The 23,252-nt window shown below is 31.5% G+C and overlaps 1 protein-coding gene across 1 annotated transcript in view; it reads left to right on the forward strand.

Annotated features, from left to right (window-relative positions):
• LOC143069521 (uncharacterized) overlaps positions 1 to 23,252 on the forward strand; it is an 82,374-nt gene that overhangs the window by 39,244 nt on the left and 19,878 nt on the right. The window contains exons 4-9 of the mRNA XM_076244201.1: positions 3,559 to 3,630; positions 5,926 to 5,997; positions 11,393 to 11,464; positions 15,495 to 15,566; positions 15,878 to 15,949; positions 20,080 to 20,151. Coding sequence (XP_076100316.1) covers positions 3,559 to 3,630; positions 5,926 to 5,997; positions 11,393 to 11,464; positions 15,495 to 15,566; positions 15,878 to 15,949; positions 20,080 to 20,151 — 432 coding nt within the window. The remainder of the gene's footprint in view (positions 1 to 3,558; positions 3,631 to 5,925; positions 5,998 to 11,392; positions 11,465 to 15,494; positions 15,567 to 15,877; positions 15,950 to 20,079; positions 20,152 to 23,252) is intronic.

A 23,252-nucleotide genomic window follows, 5' to 3' on the forward strand; every position in this document is an offset into this window, starting at 1 on the left:
CGATCCTTTTATTTATTTTTAGTAGATAATAGTGTTTGAAAGGATATAACATAATAAATGTGACCCTAACCCTTACTTTAATCCGATCTTTTTATTTATTGTTTAGTAAATGATATTGTTTGAAAGGATATAACATAATAAGTGTGAATCTAACCCTTACTTTAACCCGATCTTTTTATTTATTGTTTAGTAAATGATATTGTTTGAAAGGATATAACATAATAAGTGTGAATCTAACCCTTACTTTAACCCGATCTTTTTATTTATTGTTTAGTAGATGATATTGTTTGAAAGGATATAACATAATAAATGTGACCCTAACCCTTACTTTAACCCGATCTTTTTATTCATTGTTTAGTAGATAATATTGTTTAAAAGGATATAACATAATAAATGTGACCCTAACCCTTACTTTAACCCGATTTTTTATTTATTTTTAGTAGACGATATTGTTTGTAAGGATATAACATAATAAATGTGACCCTAACCCTTACTTTAACCCGATCCTTATATTTATTGTTTAGTAGATGATATTGTTTATAAGGATATAACATAATAAATGTGACCCTAACCCTTACTTTAACCCGATCTTTTTATTTATTGTTTAGTAGATGATAGTGTTTGAAAAGATATAACATAATAAATGTGACCTTAACCCTTACTTTAACCCGATCCTTTTATTTATTGTTTAGTAGATGATAGTGTTTGAAAGGATATAACATAATAAATGTGACCCTAACACTTACTTTAACTCGATCCTTTTATTTATTGTTTAGTAGATGATAGTGTTTGAAAGGATATAACATAATAAATGTGACCCTAACACTTACTTTAACTCGATCCTTTTATTTATTTTTTAGTAGACGATATTGTTTGAAAGGATATAACATAATAAATGTGACCCTAACCCTTACTTTAACCCAATCCTTTTATTTAATTTTTAGTAGATGATAGTGTTTGAAAGGATATAACATAATAAATGTGACCCTAACCCTTACTTTATCCGATCCTTTTATTTATTTTTTAGTAGACGATAGTGTTTGAAAGGATATAACATAATAAATGTGACCATAACCCTTACTTTAACCCAATCCTTTTATTTATTTTTAGTAGATAATAGTGTTTGAAAGGATATAACATAATAAATGTGACCCTTACCCTTACTTTAACTTGATCCTTTTATTTATTGTTTGGTAGATGATAGTGTTTGAAAGGATATAACATAATAAATGTGACCCTAACCCTTACTTTAACCCGATCCTTTTATTTATTGTTTAGTAGATGATAGTGTTTGAAAGGATATAACATAATAAATGTGACCCTAACCCTTACTTTAACCCGATCCTTTTATTTATTGTTTAGTAGATGATAGTGTTTGAAAGGATATAACATAATAAATGTGACCCTAACCCTTACTTTAACCCGATCCTTTTATTTATTGTTTAGTAGATGATAGTGTTTGAAAGGATATAACATAATAAATGTGACCCTAACCCTTACTTTAACCTGATCCTTTTATTTATTGTTTAGTAGATGATAGTGTTTGAAAGGATATAACATAATAAATGTGACCCTAACCCTTACTTTAACCCGATCCTTTTATTTATTGTTTAGTAGATGATAGTGTTTGAAAGGATATAACATAATAAATATGACCCTAACCCTTACTTTAACCTGATCCTTTTATTTATTGTTTAGTAGATGATAGTGTTTGAAAGGATATAACATAATAAATGTGACCCTAACCCTTACTTTCACCCGATCCTTTTATTTATTTTTTAGTAGACAATATTGTTTGAAAGATATAACATAATAAATGTGACCCTAACCCTTACTTTAACCCGATCCTTTTATTTATTGTTTGGTAGATGATATTGTTTGAAAGGATATAACATAATAAATGTGAATCTAACCCTTACTTTAACCCGATCTTTTTATTTATTGTTTAGTAGATGATATTGTTTGAAAGGATATAACATAATAAATGTGACCCTAACCCTTACTTTAACCTGATCTTTTTATTCATTGTTTAGTAGATAATATTGTTTGAAAGGATATAACATAATAAATGTGACCCTAACCCTTAATTTAACCCGATCCTTTTATTTATTTTTAGTAGACGATATTGTTTGTAAGGATATAATATAATAAATGTGACCCTAACCCTTACTTTAACCCGATCCTTTTATTTATTGTTTAGTAGATGATATTGTTTGTAAGGATATAACAAAATAAATGTGACCCTAACCCTTACTTTAACCCAATCCTTTTATTTATTTTTTAGTAGATGATAGTGTTTGAAAGGATATAACATAATAAATGTGACCCTAACCCTCACTTTAACCCGATCCTTTTATTTATTGTTTAGTAGATGATAGTGTTTGAAAGGATATAACATAATAAATGTGACCCTAACCCTTACTTTAACCCGATCCTTTTATTTATTTTTAGTAGATAATAGTGTTTGAAAGGATATAACATAATAAATGTGACCCTAACCCTTACTTTAACCCGATCCTTTTATTTATTGTTTAGTAGATGATAGTGTTTGAAAGGATATAACATAATAAATGTGACCCTAACCCTTACTTTAACCTGATCCTTTTATTTATTGTTTAGTAGATGATAGTGTTTGAAAGGATATAACATAATAAATGTGACCCTAATCCTTACTTTAACCTGATCCTTTTATTTATTGTTTAGTAGATGATAGTGTTTGAAAGGATATAACATAATAAATGTGACCCTAACCCTTACTTTAACCCGATCTTTTATTTATTTTTTAGTAGACAATATTGTTTGAAAGATATAACATAATAAATGTGACCCTAACCCTTACTTTATCCCGATCCTTTTATTTATTTTTTAGTAGATGATAGTGTTTGAAAGGATATAACATAATAAATGTGACCCTAACCCTTACTTTATCCCGATCCTTTTATTTATGTTTTAGTAGACGATAGTGTTTGAAAGGATATAACATAATAAATGTGACCCTAACCCTTACTTTATCCCGATCCTTTTATTTATTTTTTAGTAGACGATAGTGTTTGAAAGGATATAACATAATAAATGTGACCCTAACCCTTACTTCAACCCGATCCTTTTATTTATTTTTAGTAGATGATAGTGTTTGAAAGGATATAACATAATAAATGTGACCATAACCCTTACTTTAACCCGATCCTTTTATTTATTTTTTAGTAGATGATAGTGTTTGAAAGGATATAAAATAATAAATGTGAACCTAACCCTTACTTTAACCCGATCCTTTTATTTATTTTTAGTAGATGATGGTGTTTCCCTGTTGGTAGATGATAGTATTTTCATATGGATATTGATTACATTTGATACTGTACGGATTTGTATTGCTTTATTTAAATGCGTGATATCCCTACATTATAAAACAGTACACTCTGTTACAGCATAAATGTTATACCAAGTCTTAATGTAAAAAAGTTGTCTATAAATTCCTATATATTTGATTTTCGAGATCAAAACGGATTATTCCCAATTTGCAATAATGGCGCACTTGCTTTATTTGTTTTTATTTTCCAGGAAACTTAACAAAAATCAGTTGGCAATGCTAGATGAAAATATTTTCCGCGACTTGACGGCGCTTCAATACTTGTAAGTAAAGTAATGTAACAAAAATCAAATTTTGCAACCCTTTCACATACATGTATAAAATAAAAATTAAATGGGTTTCTCAAAAAAGTAATTTTAATTGTATTTCAACAGATATTGATAAATAACAGTGATTTTTTTAAAATTGTGAACAAGAATTAGTCAAGAAAAAATATTAAATTCAAATACCACATTTTTCACTTAAAACTCTAAATAAGATTTCTCATAAAACTTAATTGCCGTAAATACATTCAATAATGTCAAAAACGTGTATGCTTTTAATTAGAATTATAAAATGAAGTAACTTAGAATTTTTAATCATTAAGATAGCTGAAGACGATATATATCTTGTAAATAGTATTCCTTATATCAAACATAAGTCATAATAGCAAGATAGACATAAGCCTTGTTCAATTGGAATAAAACAGTGGAGGAACAAGCTAAATAAAGTCCATGTACACTTATGTCGACCTAATGCTTATAAATGTTGCGACTTGTATACCCATCTATTACAAAACATAATGAATTAGACGATTTAAGGTGGTATGGGTGTCTTCCTCCATCTTGGATTGTAAAAAACAGAGAATCAAAGGTCCAGATTTTCCATCAAGTTAGCAAAATTTGATGCAGGAATGCAGATGTTTAATGTACATTTTCATTTAAAAGTACCAATTTATAAGAATATAACTTCTAAATATTGATATTTTTGCAAATGTTAATTATTTTTGGTTGTTTTTATCTTTTTTAGAAATTGGCATTTTTAGGGGAGGTAACTCCAAAAAGTGCATTTTCTGAAGGATTCTGTATGGAATTTTCCTATTTTGTATTTTAGCCGGAAAAAACGTACGGTGACCCTATCTTTTCTTTTGATATTCTCAAAGCAGTGTCTGAAAGCTATCTTTTCCTGAAGTATTTAACAATTCTATCATTTCGTTTAGTTTCTAATCACAAAATGGTGTTTTTTCCTGTATAATCCATACAAAATGTGTCATTTTGTCCCGTCCTGTAGCTTGAGAAAATGCGCGGTGACCTATCATTTTTATTATATTTTTCAACATGTATCAATAGATACAACGTTTTGGCAAAGTATGAACAAATTCTATCATTTTTATTTTAGACTCCCATACCACCTTAATGGTTTAATCGGTTGAATGCGGACCAGATATTTTTTGTAATTGCATTAAGTAGTTTTCACTATTATTTATTGCCATCAATATTGTCTGATCCCAATAAACATTGATTTTATATTCATACCAAGCAATAACTTTTAAGTAAAACAGTAAGAGAGGACATTCAAAGACATAAATGTTTGTTTATATAATTTCTATTTTTTGTTATCAGAATGATTAAGATAATAACACAGCGTTAACTGCTGTACCCCTATTGTTTTACTTTTTTACCTGTTTGTTATGTCTGTTTGTTTTGTTCACACATGTGGAATTGTTTACGACTGTCATACAAGTGAGAAGTTTAGCTAGCTATAAAACCAGGTTTAATCCATCATTTTCTACATAAGAAAATTCCTGTACATAGGCAGGCATATGACAATTGTTGTTCGTTCGTTTGATGTGTTTGAGCTTTTGATTTTCCCATTTGATTAGGGACTTTCCGTTTTGAATTTTCCTCGGAGTTCAGTATTTTTCTTAATCTACTTTTTACATTACATAGCACATAAATGATGTAATGCATACATGATAAATAAGTGAATATGCTAAATTAAGAGCAAGTGTTGTTCCGATTAAAATTGAAACTGGCAGATATGAAGGTATTGATGTAAATGAATGGTTTTTGTTTTAATTGTAGAATATAATTAAAGATGAAAAACATGTTTTATTAGAATGCCCAGAATATGCAGATTTGCGAACGATATTTTTTAATAGTTTATGTAATATAGAAAGCAGTTTTCGAATTTTGAGTAATGAGGAAAACCTTTTATTCATGTTTCATGATGCCAGAGTTTGCTATTTTACAGCCAAAATCTGCCATGAAGTACCTATTAAGAGAAAGTGTATTTTATACTCGTAATGTTGTTTGTTTTTTTGTATAAAAGTTTTTAATATTATGGTGTTTTATGCTAAGATATATTGATATATGTTATAGATGTAATATAAATGTATTTTAATGTGTGTTTTACAGTCTCTCATAACTCTTTTTAGAATGGCTCTTTTATAAATTGATCTGTTAATATTAAATGGTGTTTTATATCAAATGATTTAAGAAGATGAGACTCTAATAAATTATTTGTTTGTTTGTTTGTTTGTTTATAACTATGTTATATTTTCAAGTGTTTTATTACAGGTATCTGGACAATAATCAGTTAACATCAATAAATGGGACACTCTTCCAAGGACTAACTGCTCTTAATACTTTGTAAGTGAATTGATTTTGCAAAAATAATTACCACCATGCATTGCTAGATTGCTGTTGCTTATATCTCTTACCTTATTCTTGTAATGTATAAGTAAGTAAGTAAGTAAGTAATTAAATTGTTTATTATAGTGACATGTGTAAATCAGCATATATACAAATTTGGTGAACGTATTTTGTTCTGTCTTTGGGCTAAAAAAAAAATGTACATATATTAATTTGCACCTTTCCTTGAAATAAATCGATTTCGATTTCATATCATCTCATTTTACGTTAAGGTATTCTAGCTTACATCTAGAAATTGACAATGAAGGTCGGTTGAAAACAAAACTTTACGACAAGAGAGATGATTTCATCTTTTCAGTTGTGAACTTTCCATTTCTAAGTAGCAATATTCCAGCAGCACCTGCATACGGGGTATATATCTCCAAATTGATACGATATTCCCGTGCTTGCATTTCCTATCATGATTTACTTGATAGAGGGTTGCTACTAACAAGGAAGCTATTAAATCAAGAGTTCCAAATGGTAAAGTTGAAATCATCCCTTCGTAAATTTTACGGATATGTTTCTTACGTCGTAACTACAATCCCCTTCCCTTTCATGAATGTGACCTACCGAATTAGACTATTTACCGGATTTGTTATCACATAAGCAACATGACGGATGCCACATTTGGAGCAGGATCTGCCTACCCTTCCGGAGCATCTGAGATCACCCGCAAGTTTTTGGTGGGGTTCGTGTTGCTTAATCTTTAGTTTTCTATGTTATGTCATGTGTGCAATTGTTCGTCTGTTTGTCTTTTTTATTTTTATTCATGGCGTTGTCAGTTCATTTTCGATTTATGAGTTTGACTGTCCCTCTGGTATCTTTCGTCCCTCTTCTATATCAGAAAAAAAACCCATAAATATGTATAATTGAATGTTGTAATTTGTGACGAATTGTCCATCACGCTCTTTCGGAAAGATACTTTTACTGTTATTAACAGGATATGTTATATGACCAGGGCTGCATGATGTCAAATATAATTGCATATAATCGAGATGCAAACTTTCTAATAGAATATAACATAATACATTTGACATAAAAATTGATATTCATTAACTACAAATTGGTCTGCGCTGTGGCTTTGAAACTGATATATATTAATAAAGAACCTTCATATAACCTCCCTTGATGACTAAAATATTAAGTTCCAATTACATCGGCAAATCGACCACATATGGGTTTCGCTCTTCTCTTTCATTCCTGTGTAGGGCATATAACTATTGACATGGACACTTTCTTCGCATTAGTTTTCTTTACAGTTTTTTAGTTAAAAAAGTTCTTATCGCTGATCTAAAAATACTACCATCGCTAACATTTTTAACAATAAAAATCGTGGTTACCCTTCTATCGACAAGTGTCATACCAAAAAATGACTTACATGTCCTTGTCTTTTCACAAATATTACGGTAAGATCCACGTTTAATGGTCGCACATTTTCTATAAATTTTGAAACTGATATTACTTGAAAAACAAACAGTATTTACTCACATAAAATAAAACGGGATGCAGTATTCAGTACGTAGGTGAAACTGGACGATATTTGTCTAAACGCACGCAAAAACACCTATATCGTTTTAAAAGACCCAATAAATTCAAAAGTATCATTTATCAACATCTTAAGAAGCACAATGATCCTATTAAATATTTAACAGTTCAACCTTAATAAGTAGTGAATAAGTTGCCTAGTGAATCTCATTCAAAGTTTGTACGATCACGGAAAATAATTGAATTAAATTGGATTAAAAAATTACAAAAAAATCTACCCTCTCGGTCTTAATAATAATATCATGGGAATTGGCAATATGTCAAGAACTGATTCTGTTAACATTTTGGATATAGTTTCTAAAACTGTTCGTAAAAATCGTTCTCATGGACGTAGAAATAATTTCAAATAAAGAAAATGTTGGACCAACCATACAAATATTTCGGACCTAATTTCTATATCAAAAAACAACGGCAGACATTATCTGTTTACTAAGCTCTGTTTTTTACCTATAGATAAATAAAACAAAATTTTAGAGGATTGCAACACAATTTCTTATTACAGTCCTAAGTATGAAATCGTTCAAATTATAATTGCATATTGTTATTCTATACTGTTTTGCAAAATTGATCGCCCTGAAGATCTTAAAAAACATTTTATTAAAATAAATTTTGTAAATAAAGGTTTTGATTTTGTAAATATTGCCGGTATTTTTAACGACCATTCTGTTAAAGACCATATTCCTGGATATTTTGATAATACTGAACTCCCTCTTATTTGTTATATTTACATGAAAGCTACCCGGAAACATGTGTTTAATTATAGCCAATTGTGTAAAGATGTAAAATATCATTGAAAATACACCTTTGTCATGTAATTGCAGTTATTTCGAATACACTTATGGCCCCATTTCCCATGTCATAACAGGAGACCTTAACATCGTTCGCGACCGAGTGTAAATCATTTCTCAGTAAAGGACCTAAATAGCGTCCCCCGTCAATTATTAATTGGAATGAGTGTCGTAATATCATCCACGACTCATTCCGTACCTACTGTTTGAAATTGGTAAAACGGGAAAAGCTGACCAAAATTCATTGGACTATTTTTTTAATTCAGAGATAGTTGATATTCGAATACAACATTTTAAAGAAAATTTTACTCTTAACAACAACCATAAAAACCAAATTTCGCGTATAAAACATAAACTTAAAGAACTAGCCAAGGAATTTGTTTTTGTCCCGGCTGATAAAGCTGCTAATAATATCATTATTGTTTGACGTAAATTTTTTATTGAGGTTCTGCAACAGGAAATCACGAATTCACTAACATTCCAACTGACTTCATTTTCAGAAAACGACATCTTTAACAAACACAAACTTTTAGCTACTTTTTACAAGCAGAACCAAATACAATGAAAATCCAAACTATGTACTGGCTTCCGAAGCTTCACAAAAAACCTTACAAATATAGATTTATTTCATCTTCAAGCCATTGTCCACTACTAAATTGTCTATTCTACTTACTAGTACACTTAGTACAATAAAAAACCTGAAAATAAATTGTTCAAATAAGGCCTTTGAAAATAGTGGAATTAATAACTTTTGGAGTGTCAAAAACTCGTTGGAAGTACTTGATAAATTGCATGCATACATTGGTGATTTTGAATCTGTTCAAAGTTTTGATTTTTCTAATCTATATACCACTTTGTTAAACAATCTCGTTGTAGAAGGGTCTAAATACAGCACAAACAACATTTTCCAAAAGACCAAAAAAGTGAAAAGTATATTTTAACAAAACGCATTTGACTAACAGGTCGATCAACTAATGTTCTTAAACCCTGCTGACTGTCATTGGCGATTGCCAAATAAATTCATCACAAGATGTAACAAAAGGATTTTAATATTAATTTAATACTAAACAGAAAACAAAACACTTTGGGGCAAAAATGTTATACCACAAACATGAGGTGTCAAAAATTTGTACACCAGATTTGGATTTCGACAATAAATGTCTCTTCAGTGATGTGAGGGATCGAAACGGTATTTGGAAGGCCATATAATTAACCTCAATTTAGAAATATATATATATATATATATATATCCTAATTGATACGATATTCCCGGGCATGTATTTCAAATCATAATTTCTTTGATAGAGGGTTTCTGCTCACAAGACAGCTATTATACAAAGAGTTCCAAATAGTTAAGTTGAAATCTTCCCTTTGGAAATTTTACGGACGCTATCACGAGTTGGTTGACAGTAATACAATATTCGTTTCACAGATGATACTGGATATGTTCCTTATGTCGAAACTTCAATAATCTACCGAATTTGACTATTTACCGAGTTTGTTATAAAACGAGCAGCACGACGGGTGTCACATATTGAGAAGAATCTGCTTCTATTTCCGGAGCATCTGAGACCAAACCCAGTTCTGGTTGAGTGCGTGTTGCTTAGTCTCTAGTTTTCTATATTGTGTCTTGAGTACGATGTTTTTTATCTGTTTGTCTTTCTAGCTTTAAACTATGGCGTTGTGCTATTATTTTCGATCTATGAGTTTGAATGTCCAGCGGATATCATTTTGCTCATCTTTGGTATTTTGTGTTCTGTGTTCAGGCAATTCTTCCAAAACATCAATGTCAAAGTCCAAACAGATTTTCAGATTTAAATGTTATATGAATCAAGGCTCTGGTTTTCTTGTAAGAAAAAATTTCGGGTTGATCCTTGTTTTGTGGCTATCCAAACTTTCGCGCGTAATGCAATGTCAAATATATCGTTCAAATTACAACATTGCATGCCGGGAACTAAGTACAAATAGATGGAAATACAGAGAAATGCATAAATAATTAGTAAATTTCACCTTGCTAAATAGTTATCAAAAGTACCAGAATTATAATTTAGTACGCCATACGCGCGCTTCGTCTACTTAAGACTCATTAGTGACGCTCCTATGAAAATAGTTATAAAGCAAAACAGTTACAAAGTTGAAAAGCATTGAGGATCCAAAATTCCAAAAAGTTGTGCCAAATACGACTAAGGTAATCTATTCCTGGGACAAGAAAATCCTTAGTTTTTCGAAAAATTCAAACGTTTGATAACAGGAAATTTATAAAAATGACCACATAATTGATATTCATGTCAACACCGAGTGCTGACTACTGGGCTGGTGATACCCTCGGGGACGAAACGTTCACCAGCAGTGGCATCGACCCAGTGGTGCAAATAGTTATCAAAAGTATCAGGATTATAACTTAGTACGTCAGACGCGCGTTTCGTCTAACAGAGAATAACAACGAATAACTAAAATAATTCTGGAAATTACACAAAAGAGCGAAATAGAATTAGGAAGTTTGTGTTTGCAAAACGAAAGGATCGACGCCACAAAAAAGTAGTAACAGGTAAATGACATACACGCACATTACATACAAAAGTTGTATAAATAATTACAAGAACACTGAAAAAGAGGGGCAAAAGATACCATAGGGACAGTCAAACTCATCTATCGAAAATAAACTGACAACGCCATGGCTAAAAAGAGAAAAAGACAAAAAAAGATATAGGTACATAAAACGCATAGAAAACTAAAGACTGAGCAACACGACTCCCACCAAAAACTTGGTGTGATCTCAAGTGCTTCGTAAGGGTAAGCAGATCCTGCTCCACATGTGGCACCCGTCGTGTTGCTCGTGTTATTACAAAGCCGGTATATAGTCTAATTCGGTAGGTCACTTTCGTGAAAAGGCAACGAGATTGTAGTTACGACATAAGGAAGTAAGGTAACAACAAAGTTACCTTATGGCTTTCTATGTTTAAGTAAATATGTATGTATGTATTTATAGGAGCACTACCTTTCATATTTTTTTCCAGACTTCTGAACGACAATAAATTAGCAATGATAGATGAAAATGCATTTAAAGACTTGACGGGGCTTAAAAACTTGTAAGTTAATTTATCAAACAAAAACAACATTGTGTAACGTTTGTTTGCTGGTCAACTGGTGCAGTATATTTCTTTTCTACGTTTATTCTTTATATCTCAGGTTCATTACAGTATATGAAAGTTTTTTTTTAATTCATTTCCATTCTGGTTTTGAAAATGTTCGTCAAAAATCTTTGTAATAAATTTATTTTAATGTCATGACACATATGATCAGGTGCACTGTTTTCAAGAAACACAAAATAAGGTTATAAGAATCGTGTAACTGAATTCATAAGATAGCTTAACTGTATCATTATGTAAGTCATTAGCTAACAGGGACACTTCAAATTGATAAATCTCACTATACTGTAAACCAACTAATTTTCGCGAGCGATTAGAAATATAACGCGAATATAAATCGTCGCGAATATATTAAACTTCAATCTTCTCCCATATAAATACATCAACAAAATTAAAACATCGCGAATATGAATAGCCACAAGTCGAAAAGTAACGGCTAAACGCGAAATAAAGTACCCGCGTAAATAAGTTAGTTTAGAGTAATCTGCAACAGATTGATTGCTTATTAGTGTTGACTATTGTATGGCGGTCAGTGTGTTTACTTCTCGAGATAGCCGATGTGCCTGGAGATATTTATCTACTATCTGCTAATGAATCAGATAAAACAAAGGGAAAATATATGATAGATTAAAGATTATTGTTGTACGATTCACTTATCGCATGATGCTATTTTATGTCAGGAAGTCATTTTAAAACAAAACATTATTGTTATTAATAAAAGTTCTCCTTTTGACATAATAAGCTATAAATGTTTCAGAGCATGGAATTTGTGTGACATATGTGCCACAAAAATAAACTTAAAAGACCAGTTGTGTTGAATATAATACATGTATATCATTTATTGTATAAACAACTCGTCTAAAAATCAACCCAACAATGTTAGATCTGTTAATTTGCTTTCGCAATTTTTTTGTTCTTCCTTCGCCGGGATTAGAACCCATGCTTCTGAGATATCGTGACAACAAATCGCCTGCACTGTAGCCGTCCCGCTAGACCACACGACCACCTGGGCTTCCTTAAAAATGAAGCTTTCGGAGGCCGGGTGTTACCTTTCCACGTCAGTTTTAATCTAGCGTCGTACTACAGTACATGATATATAAGGCATGGAGATGTTATTTTTACAGATCAGCTAAATTATCTATAGTAAAGGATCCTACGAATTAATGTAAGATACATTCACAGAAAATAGTTATATGTATAAGTACGTCTGAGCCAGTGACTACTCTACAACAGATTTATCCATCGGATCACCAGCAGTGATGGTGATACATGGCTGTGTACATTATGTATATACAACTCGTTTAAACATCAACTCAACAATGTTAGATCTGTAAATTTGCTTTCGCAAATATTTTGTTATTCCCTCGCCGGGATTCGAACCCATGCTACTGAGATATCGTGACAACAAATCGCCTGCACTGTAGCCGTCCCGCTAGACCACACGACCACCTGGGCTTCATCAAAAATGAAGCTTTCGGTGGCCGGGTGTTACCTTTCTACGTCAGTTTTAATATAGCTTCGTACTACAGTACCTGATATATAAGGCATGGAGATGTTATTTTTACAGATTAGCTAAATTATCTATAGTAAAGGATCCAACAAGTTAATGTAAGATACAGTCACAGAAAATAATCATATTTATAAGTACGTCTGAGCCAGTGACAACTCTACAACAGATTTATCCATCGGATCACCAGCAGTGATGGTGGCACATGGATGTGTACATTATGTATATACAACTCGTTTAAACATCAACCCAACAATGTTAGATCTGTAAACTTGCTTTCGCAAAATTTTTTGTTCTTCCCTCGCCGGGATTCGAACCCATACTACTGAGATATCGTGACACCAATTCGCCTGCACTGTAGCCGTCCCACTAGACCACACGACCACCTGGGCTTCATTAAAAATAGTAAAATATTATATCATTTGTCAATGTTACATCCCTAAATTAAACAATTGAATCAATATGGAAATACAAATATTTCAATTTGCCCATTGACCAATTAGTGTTAAGATACAATGTCAATAACCAAAGTATAAAAAACAAAAAGCTTGATTGTGGCTGTCAGTGTCCATTGGCAGATATTTCAAGTATATTCATATTGATAATGTCATATTGATAACGAACATCATAAAAGAAATAATTGATGTATCCACCGTATATCAATTGAAGTGGCCCTCGTTAATCATTGTTAATGAGAAATATTCATACCCTATCATCGACTATAACACATGAAAACTATGAAACAATTAAATCGAAAAGTATATATATTTTAATTAATTAACTAAAATCCTTGATGACTCGCAAAAGTTAACAAAAAGTAATGATTCATAGATTGTATCTTAACGTCCAGTTGCACCTATTTAATGCATATTGAGGACGAAAAAGAATTTATATTTACATTTATGTTGAAATCAATATGTGGCTTACTCACCGGTTACTTCGCACTGCAAGATTTGGATTTGAATTAAGAATAAATAACATGGTAAATGTTCATTAGCGTATTAAGACAGTTAAACAATTAAATATAACAACTAGCATTTTAAGTATAACCATCTACTCCATTTACAAAAAGAAATATAAAAATAATATCCAAGAAAAGATTGACAATCTATGCAAAAGAAAAAGTTAACGACTATTTCAAGCATTTAACAAAGTTAAAATTATTTTACAAAGAGAAACAAGATTAACAATTTAAATTGTTGAGCTATTATTTTATTTTTTTATAAAATATTGCTTAAATATAAAACTTAAAAAGAATAATCATCTTTTATTCTGTGTTTAAAATTCTATAGCTTTGGTCAAGCTCCGTGTAAGGTTTGAATCCAAATGACCAAACCATACGAGGTAAATTGCACGAACTAGCATTTCGCCGGCTAAGCTAATTAGCATATGAAAGTGACCAGTATAAAATGAATCGAACACACCGTCAATTCAAATCATTATTAGGCATACCAAGTTATATAATTACAATAACTGAATTTAATTATTATTGAATTAAATTCTAATATATGCAAACGAGTTTGATAAGTACCTTTTAAAGCAGATCATCAAAGAAATACCCTTTTAAATAAAAAATATAAGGCATTTATGCATAAATATAGAGGTTTTATTGGGTCATTATCTGAACAATAGGTAAATCGAAGCGGAGAAGATTGGAGAATGCATAGGTTTTCTATGGAGATAAAAAAAATACTTATATCTACTATACATGTAGATTAAGAAATTCATGTTTAAGAACAACCGGGAAAGTGAGTGCGCAGGCACATTACAGTAATATATTTATTTGTATGGTAAAGAAAAGGGTTTTCAAGGTTACATCCATCAAATGTTTATGATAAAATCATAATGGCGGTTGCGTCGCATACAAGTTATAGTAAGAACCCAATCAAAATAAAACACGCACAATATAAATTTCCCTTATTAACAAAGTATGCTTCTGATGATCCCGAAAAAGGTCGACAGAAAATTTAAGAACCACTTTTACTTCCTCTATAAAAATTCTAGTATATTCGGACAAAGAAAACGATTGTGTCAAACATAACATATGAATGTTTAATGATCAAAAACATTATAAGTTACGATATTAACCATTTCGGTCAAAATCTAAATATCCAAAGTTTATACAATGATATTGAAATATTGTTATTATATATCGGTTGTTTTATATTCAAACCAATCAATAACAATTGTGTAAAACTGTCTGTAGTGTGATAGAGTGACAGATGACATTCAAAGAAGTATCATTGCCGCTAAATGAATTAATGCATACATGATAAATTACTTATTTTTTTGTAATACACAAATCTATAAGTGCATACAATGTATAACGTATGATAACTTGTGTCATAAATAAATTATAGCAACATAAGTTGCGTGCATATGACTTTGTTAATTTGTTTGTATTGATGAACATGATTAATGTGATGTCGCAGTACTAGTATATTTTAAAATGTTATGTTTCAGGTCACTGACCAATAATCAGTTAACATCAATAAGTGGGACAGTCTTCCAAGAACTCAAGACTCTTTATAACTTGTAAGAAAAAATGTCGGGTTGAACCTGGTTTTTTGGCTAACCAAACCTCTGCGCTTTATGCAATGCAAATATATCGTTGAAATTACAACATAACATGACGGGAACCAAGTACAAATAGATGCAAATACAGAGAAATACATAAATTATTAGTACATATGAATAAATAGTTTAATGGGCAAAAACATTTTTTCAACATTATCATTTAACACCAATCAACTAATCAATCAGACAAATTGCTACTAGAATCTTTTTACATTTATGAAAATAAGAACATTCGATGTAGCAGATGTTTTCAAATAATTTTTTTTCAGGTACCTGCATGATAATAGAATTACGGAAGTAAATATTCATGCATTCCAGGACTTGGCAGCTATAAACAACTTGTAAGTAAATCTCTATTATGCAAAGACATATGTTTGTCACAGTTGATATTGTGTTTGCGTTGGAATTATATTGCACTCCTTAGATTTTCAAATATCATTTAAATTTCCATTGAGTTAAGATATTAATTTAAAGTCAAACGTATTCTGAAACTTTTCTAGGCTTGTAAAAAATTTTTGTAGTAACACGTTTCACATGTACATTTCTACAAATAACAAAAAATGGTGCGTAAGAACAAAATTGATCTGTGGATTTACATTGATGAGTAAATCAACATTTTCAGAACAAGGAAAGTTTATCTTAAAATAGTTGCTTGTGAATGTCTGTATTATATCAAACTGCATGCATAGAAATAAGTGGGGTTCAAAGGAGGCATGACACGATTTTCAATTTGTGTTTAAAAATGTTTATTTATACTTAACTTTCCCCAAAAATACATCGATAGCAATAAGTGTCAAATATTTGTTAAAATATGTATTTTATTTCGATTTTAATGCAACGATTTATCGACCTGTCAAATATGTACATGTCCATCCCGGAAGTCACTCAGAACGAGGCTACTACGTCAGTGGTTCCTTTCATTCATATTGACATATGGCTACAGTGTAAATTTAGTTTCGATTATTTTCCAACAAAACGCATGACAGTGATTAAAAATGATTATGTATAATGCCGATGGATTCAACAATATAATTAAACAGAATATTGACACGATTCTGATTTTCGTATGACACACGGACTTAGAAAGTGTAAAGATGGGACTTTTTAACAAGCCCGAACTCTACACTTCTTTCCGCCCACTTTCATAAGGAATCCAGATTTGGGTCTTGGGTGCCATGCCATGAGTTCATCATAGGTCACAGGTGAACGGTACAGATGATTGATTTTCGCAATGTCAGGTCTCGTTTGAAGTTGCAAGCTTCAGGTGCCACGTCACATGGGGGATTGATAAGATATAGATATTACGCAATATTACTTCATAAGGTCTTTGTGTAAATCCTGGATGTTTGTTTTGCCGAGGGAACAGGTGAAATATTGTTACAGTAATACAGGTAAAACTACCTGATGTTTAATGAATACCTGTAGTACGACCATACAGTACCATATGCATCACCAATCAAATACCCTAACCAGCGTTGATAACTATTTATAGACAACCTGTATATATATCTTATTTTTATTGCTTTTAAGAATATTCAGATATAAAAAGGTTTATAACAGATGCATTTTTTTAATTGACTTCTTGAGATGGTAAAGTAATATTTCTTGTTTGTATGCTTGCATGTATGATTGCATGTCTATAACTTCATAAGAAATTATTAGGCAAAAGCTTAAAAAGCAAACAAGAAAATGATACGAGAATGTGAATCATAAGTCTTTTTCATTCTTATATTGAACATCGAATATAGTTATTGACAATTATCTAGTTGGTGAAGATTCAGATGATGAAAAACATTTCTCTTTAAAATGGAAACTTAATCATTAATGAAGAAAGTGTCGTTTGAAACAATTATTTGGTATAACCGTTTACGGCCTCCAACAATGAGAAAACCCCTTACTAAATATTCGGCTATAAAAGTTCGCAACATGAAAATGTGAAACAGTTTAAACGAGAAAACTCGCTTATTTATAACAAAAAACTCGCTTATTTATAACAAAATAATTTCTGCAGAAAAAAATTGACAGACATGAACCAACGACAACTACTGATCTACATGCGCCTGATTTGAGACAAGCACATTCACAATGTGTCGGGGGAGGGGGGTATATGTTTGTGAGTGCCTGCCACCCCTCCATCCAAATTTGTGATAGTGGTCTCACAGCAGTAAATAAGAACTATAAAAACCAGTCTAATAAAAAACCAGTCTAACTCAAAAGATCGGTTCGAAGTACAGAAACCACTAACGTAAAATCAATAGAGATAACGCACAAATACTGTAATCTAGACCAAAGCCAAATACAACTAATGCATAACTCATGTTCTCGAAGACTGAAGTATGTTACATGTAAACATGTTCATGCTCAGTCCAATTGAAAATTCAACATTTATTCAACTGACCCCTTTTTGAAGAAATATTAAGTTGTTAATATTTTCCTGGCCTCAAGCATTTTGTTGGTAGATTGCTAAATGATATTTGGAAGAAAGGGGTGGAAATATGTGAATTTGAATTTACTTTGTGTAACTCCTTAAATTTGAAGTTAGATTTATAAGGGTTTGGATGGAGTTGCATACTTTAGAAGTGTTATATAACTATAATAATTATTTCAACATAAGGCTACAGTATTTTTTCTTAAGAATATATGGTTTTAAAAGGTAAATTACATAACACGTGAATAAATCACAATACAGGTGCCTTCTTACCTTTCACCTGGTCAAGTATGCTATAGGTGTCAAAATTTAATTACTAAAACAACAGCCTCCAATAAATGTTTTGTATTGTTTAATTTTATACATAAGGTGAGACGGAATTAAAATATTGAATTGAAATGTTTAAATAAAAAGGGGGAGTAATAAAATTGTTAATTGAATATCCTAATGCAGAAAAAGTGTGATAAAGGATTTGTCACTATACAAATCCTTGGCGTGATGTATGGTTTCCAACCAAAAAAAAATATAATAAGCATAATTTTTAGTGATAGTTTATACCTATTGAAAGTCTCACTGTAACCAAAAACACAGAAAACAAAAACAAAAACAAAAACGTAACCTTTTCGAACGCCTAATTTGACTTTTATTATCGTTTATTCTTTTATTCTTTCTGTTTCGGGCGCACACATAATTATAGCAATATCGTAACTGAGAGAAAAAAAAAACAATTTGATGATCAATAATTATGAAATTGATATTTTCAATCATGATTAAAAGTAGTTTTATTTGAATAAATAAAAAATGACGAAAGCGGTTTATTAAATTTATTCATCAGACGATGTCGATACACTATGGACGGTATTGAAAGCACTTTTCCCGATTACTGACAAACTATACAGACAATTGACCTCATCAATTTGAGTCATTGTGTGTGCAAAATAACCAAGAGAAGGATATAAATTCTTTATGCGAAAAGTCTAACAACGACAATTTTTCAGACAATACCGATCGAATTGTTACCACAGTAAGAGACTTTTTCCCAGCTTGTAACCACTGACGTCAGCACGATCACGTGATCATTATCTTACTAAAAATCATTCATAATTCATTATGGAGTCTTTGACCTAAAAAATGCCGATTGATCAGGTCTTGACAAGCAAATTTGTATAAAAAATGTTTTTCGACTTTTATGTATTAATTTGATAAAAAAAAAATAAAAAAAAAATCGTGTCACGTCTCCTTTAATGGTAATATACTGTACTGAACCGATATTTTATGATCCAATTATGATGGTGATCGAATCGGGGAGGTATAGTTAAAATATAGAAAAATAAACAATACCACTGGGTCGATGCCACTGCTGGTGGACGTTTCGGCCCCGAGGGTATCACCAGCCCAGTAGTCAACACTTCTGTGTTGACATGAATATCAATAATGTGGTCATTTTTATAAATTTCCTGTTGAAAAAAATTTAAATTTTTCGAAAAACTAAGGATTTTCTTCTCCCAGGCATAGATTACCTTAGCCGTATTTGGCACAACTTTTTGGAATTTTGGATCCTCAATGCTCTTCAACTTTGTACTTGTTTGGCTTTATAAATATTTTGATATGAGCGTCACTGATGAGTCTTATGTAGACGAAACGCGCGTCTGGCGTACTAAATTATAATCCTGGTACCTTTGATAACTATTTAAGACCCTTAGAAACGTTTTTGTTTTCTTTTTTTCTTAAATTAACGTTTATATCGCCATTGTATACGTATGAACGTCAGATTATTTGTAAGCTCATGTTAGATCCCCAAAAATGTGTTGTCAAAAGAAACAGCAACTCTGTTTACAAAAAATCTTATGATTAAGATTGATTATAAGTTGTATTGAAATGTTCATGATTTACGAGTATTTTTACTCGTAAGTGTTTTGTGAAAAGAGCTCCTGAAGCGATTAACATAATGTACATGATATATATAAAACAATTATGACTTGTTTTACTAACATTGTTTGCTAGTCGCCTTTATGTATTGATAAAAATAATGATGTTTTGTAGGAATCTTGCTTCCAATGGAATTACAGTGCTGGATGCAGATGTATTTCAGGGCTTAACAACACTTGAAACCCTGTAAGTTAAATTATTTGCCCAAAAAATCATGCAACTCCAACAACCTAAGAAACATTGCAACTGGAAAAGAGCGAAATAAAATAATGGAAACAATATTTTCCCATCAAAGGAAGCACATAAAATAACAATAAAACTGAGAATAAAAATCGGGAATGTCTCAAAGAGACAACAACCCGACCAAAGAGCAGAAAACAGCAGGCCTCCAAAGGGTTTTCAAAAGTATGTTAAAATCCCGCACCCACAGGAGTTCCACTGCTGGGCCCGAAACAAAAATGTATGCTAGTTCAGTGATGATGGACGTCATACTTACAACTTATATAAAAGAAAGTTAAATTGAAGAAAAAAACACAAGACAAACAAAGGACAGAGGCACCTGATTTGGGACAGGCGCAAAAATGCGGCGGGGTTAAATATGTATTTTGGAGATCGCATCACCCTCTCTCTATACCTCTAGCCAATGTAGAAAAACAAACATACAACAAAACGCACAATAAAACTAAGTTTAAAAGATGTTCGAGTCATATGTCAGAATAGATAACAAAAGAAACTAAACAAACTGCCAATGATACATACATTAACAAAGGACTACTAGCAGTTACTGACATGCCAGCTGCAGACCTCAAATAAACTGATTGAAAGTATGTATACTGGTCGTGATATAATTGTTATAGATATGGTCGATTATATAACTTTTCTATAACACATATCATCGATATCATTGCAAAACAAACTCTTGATGACTTTTAGAGCTGACCTTCAATATATTATCTTTGCCGATTAATCTTTTTAGACCTACAAGGAAAGTGAATATATAATGTACTATAGACATCTGTACATATGAATCAAGTATGTTTCAACATAAAGGCAACAGTAGTTTATCGCTGTTCGAAATTCATAAATCGATTGAGAAAAAAGCAAATCTAGGTTACAAACTAAAACTGAAGGAAACGCATCAAATATGAGAGGAGAACTACAACACAACAGAAACACAATATTAAAATGTCACACACACAGAAACGAACTATAATATAACAATGGCCATTTTCCAGACTTGGTACAGAACATTTTAAGAAATAAATGGTGGGTTGAACCTGGTTTTATGGCATGCCAAACCTCCCGCTTTTATGGCAATGTTAAATATAACATTAAAATAACAACATTACATGACAGAACTACAATACAAATAAATGGAAGGACATATAGGACAGAGAAACACACGAATAACAGCTAACAAAAGGTACCAGGTTTAAAATCTAATACGCCAGACGCGCGTTTCGTCCACATAAGACCAACCAGAGACGCTCAGATGAAAAAAGTTCGAAAGACAAAAAAAGGATATAGGAAACATCTATGGCACGAATGTGTCGGCCATGACATTTGATGTCTTGATTAGTAGTTAATTTTGCAGCTGTAAACATGTCTCGCTAATGCCGTTACATTGTAAAATTGTATTGAAGAGGCGTTTTCAGTACATATTGCACTGGTCATGGATGGTCATCAACAAATCCCTTGTTCCTGTACCTTTGTTGCAAGAAATGTAATATTTCTCACGTAAGATTGTAAAAGCAACAGCACGTTCACCTACACTTACCTTATATTTAATGGCCTAATTCAAATTATCATTGCCAAGGCTTAGCAATATAGAGATTCAACAGTTTTTCACTGGTTTGAATGTTTGTATGATGGATTAAAAGATTTTTTAACGAAGAATGAAAACTTGAAAAAACATATTTATTGACTTCGAATATCGCTTTAAAATATTTAAAATAGAGGCCAAAGATAACAGGGGTACCTTCAAACTCATACATCGAAAATAAGCTGAAAACGCCATGGCTAAAAAGACTAACAGACGAATAATAGTACACAAGACCCAACATAGAAAATTGGTGGTGATCTCAGGTGCTCCGGAAGGGTAGGCAACTCCTTAAAAGGAAGAAAAAATGTGCAACTAAAATAATTTGGTATGTTCAATAAGCTTAGGTAAGTCAGGTACCGTACTTTCTTAATCAGAAAGAAGTAATTATCCATTTTTAGATGGTGTCGTTCCCTTGTCACCATCTTACGGTGTTTATGTATCTCAACTTGTACGATTCGCTCGTGTATGTAACAATGTTTTAGATTTTAACGAGAGAAATTTATGTATTACTGAAAAATTATTACACCAGGGTTTTCGATATCACAAACTAGTCAAAACATTTACTAAATTTTATCATCGGTATAAGGACATCATTTGTAAATATAGCTCAACATGCAGACTTCTTATACATTCAGGTATTTCACATCCAATTTTTTATGGAAATATTCTTTATAAAGCACAAAAATGTCAGTATTCACCTCAGAAACTAACAAAACCTTTAAATAGACTTATTAAGAAGGGATATAGTTACGATACTGTTGTCAGGTCATTAAAGATTGCATATTTTGGCATTAATATTGATTCACTTATAGGGTCTTTGCATCGGAACTAAACACATTTATTTAAAAAAAAACAGTTATTGGCATGACACGGGTTATGTTCTTCTTATATATGTTATGATGGTATGATACTAAATCCCTAACGGGAAGGATTGTGCCTGATATTTATATGATGAAATAATAATCTTTCAATCAGTTTAATTGAAGTCTGGAGCTGGCATGTCAGTTAACTGCTAGTAGTCTGTTGTTATTTATGTATTACTGTCATTTTGTTTACTTTCTTTGGTTACATCTTCTGACATCAGACTCGGACTTCTCTTGAACTGAATTTTAAATGTACGTTTTGTTATGCGTTTACTTTTCCTGTGTACAATTTGGAAATTAGTATGGCGTTCATCATTACTGAACTAGTATATATTTCTTTAGGGGCCAGCTGAGGGACGCCTCCGGGTGCGGGAATTTCTCGTTACATTGAAGACCTGTTGGTGACCTTCTGCTGTTGTTTTTTTTCTATGGTCGGGTTGTTGTCTCTCTGACACATTCCCCATTTCCATTCTCAATTTTATTAAAAGCCTGAATAATAGTTATATGAGGTCAACCATGATTTGATAAAACAAAAATCAATATGTGTTGCACTTTAAAATTCAGTCATTTTACAAAATAGGGGTACTTAGAATCTTAAGAAT

This window comes from Mytilus galloprovincialis, chromosome 3 (genome assembly GCF_965363235.1).
Source record: "Mytilus galloprovincialis chromosome 3, xbMytGall1.hap1.1, whole genome shotgun sequence".
Classification (NCBI taxonomy): Eukaryota; Metazoa; Mollusca; class Bivalvia; order Mytilida; family Mytilidae; genus Mytilus; species Mytilus galloprovincialis.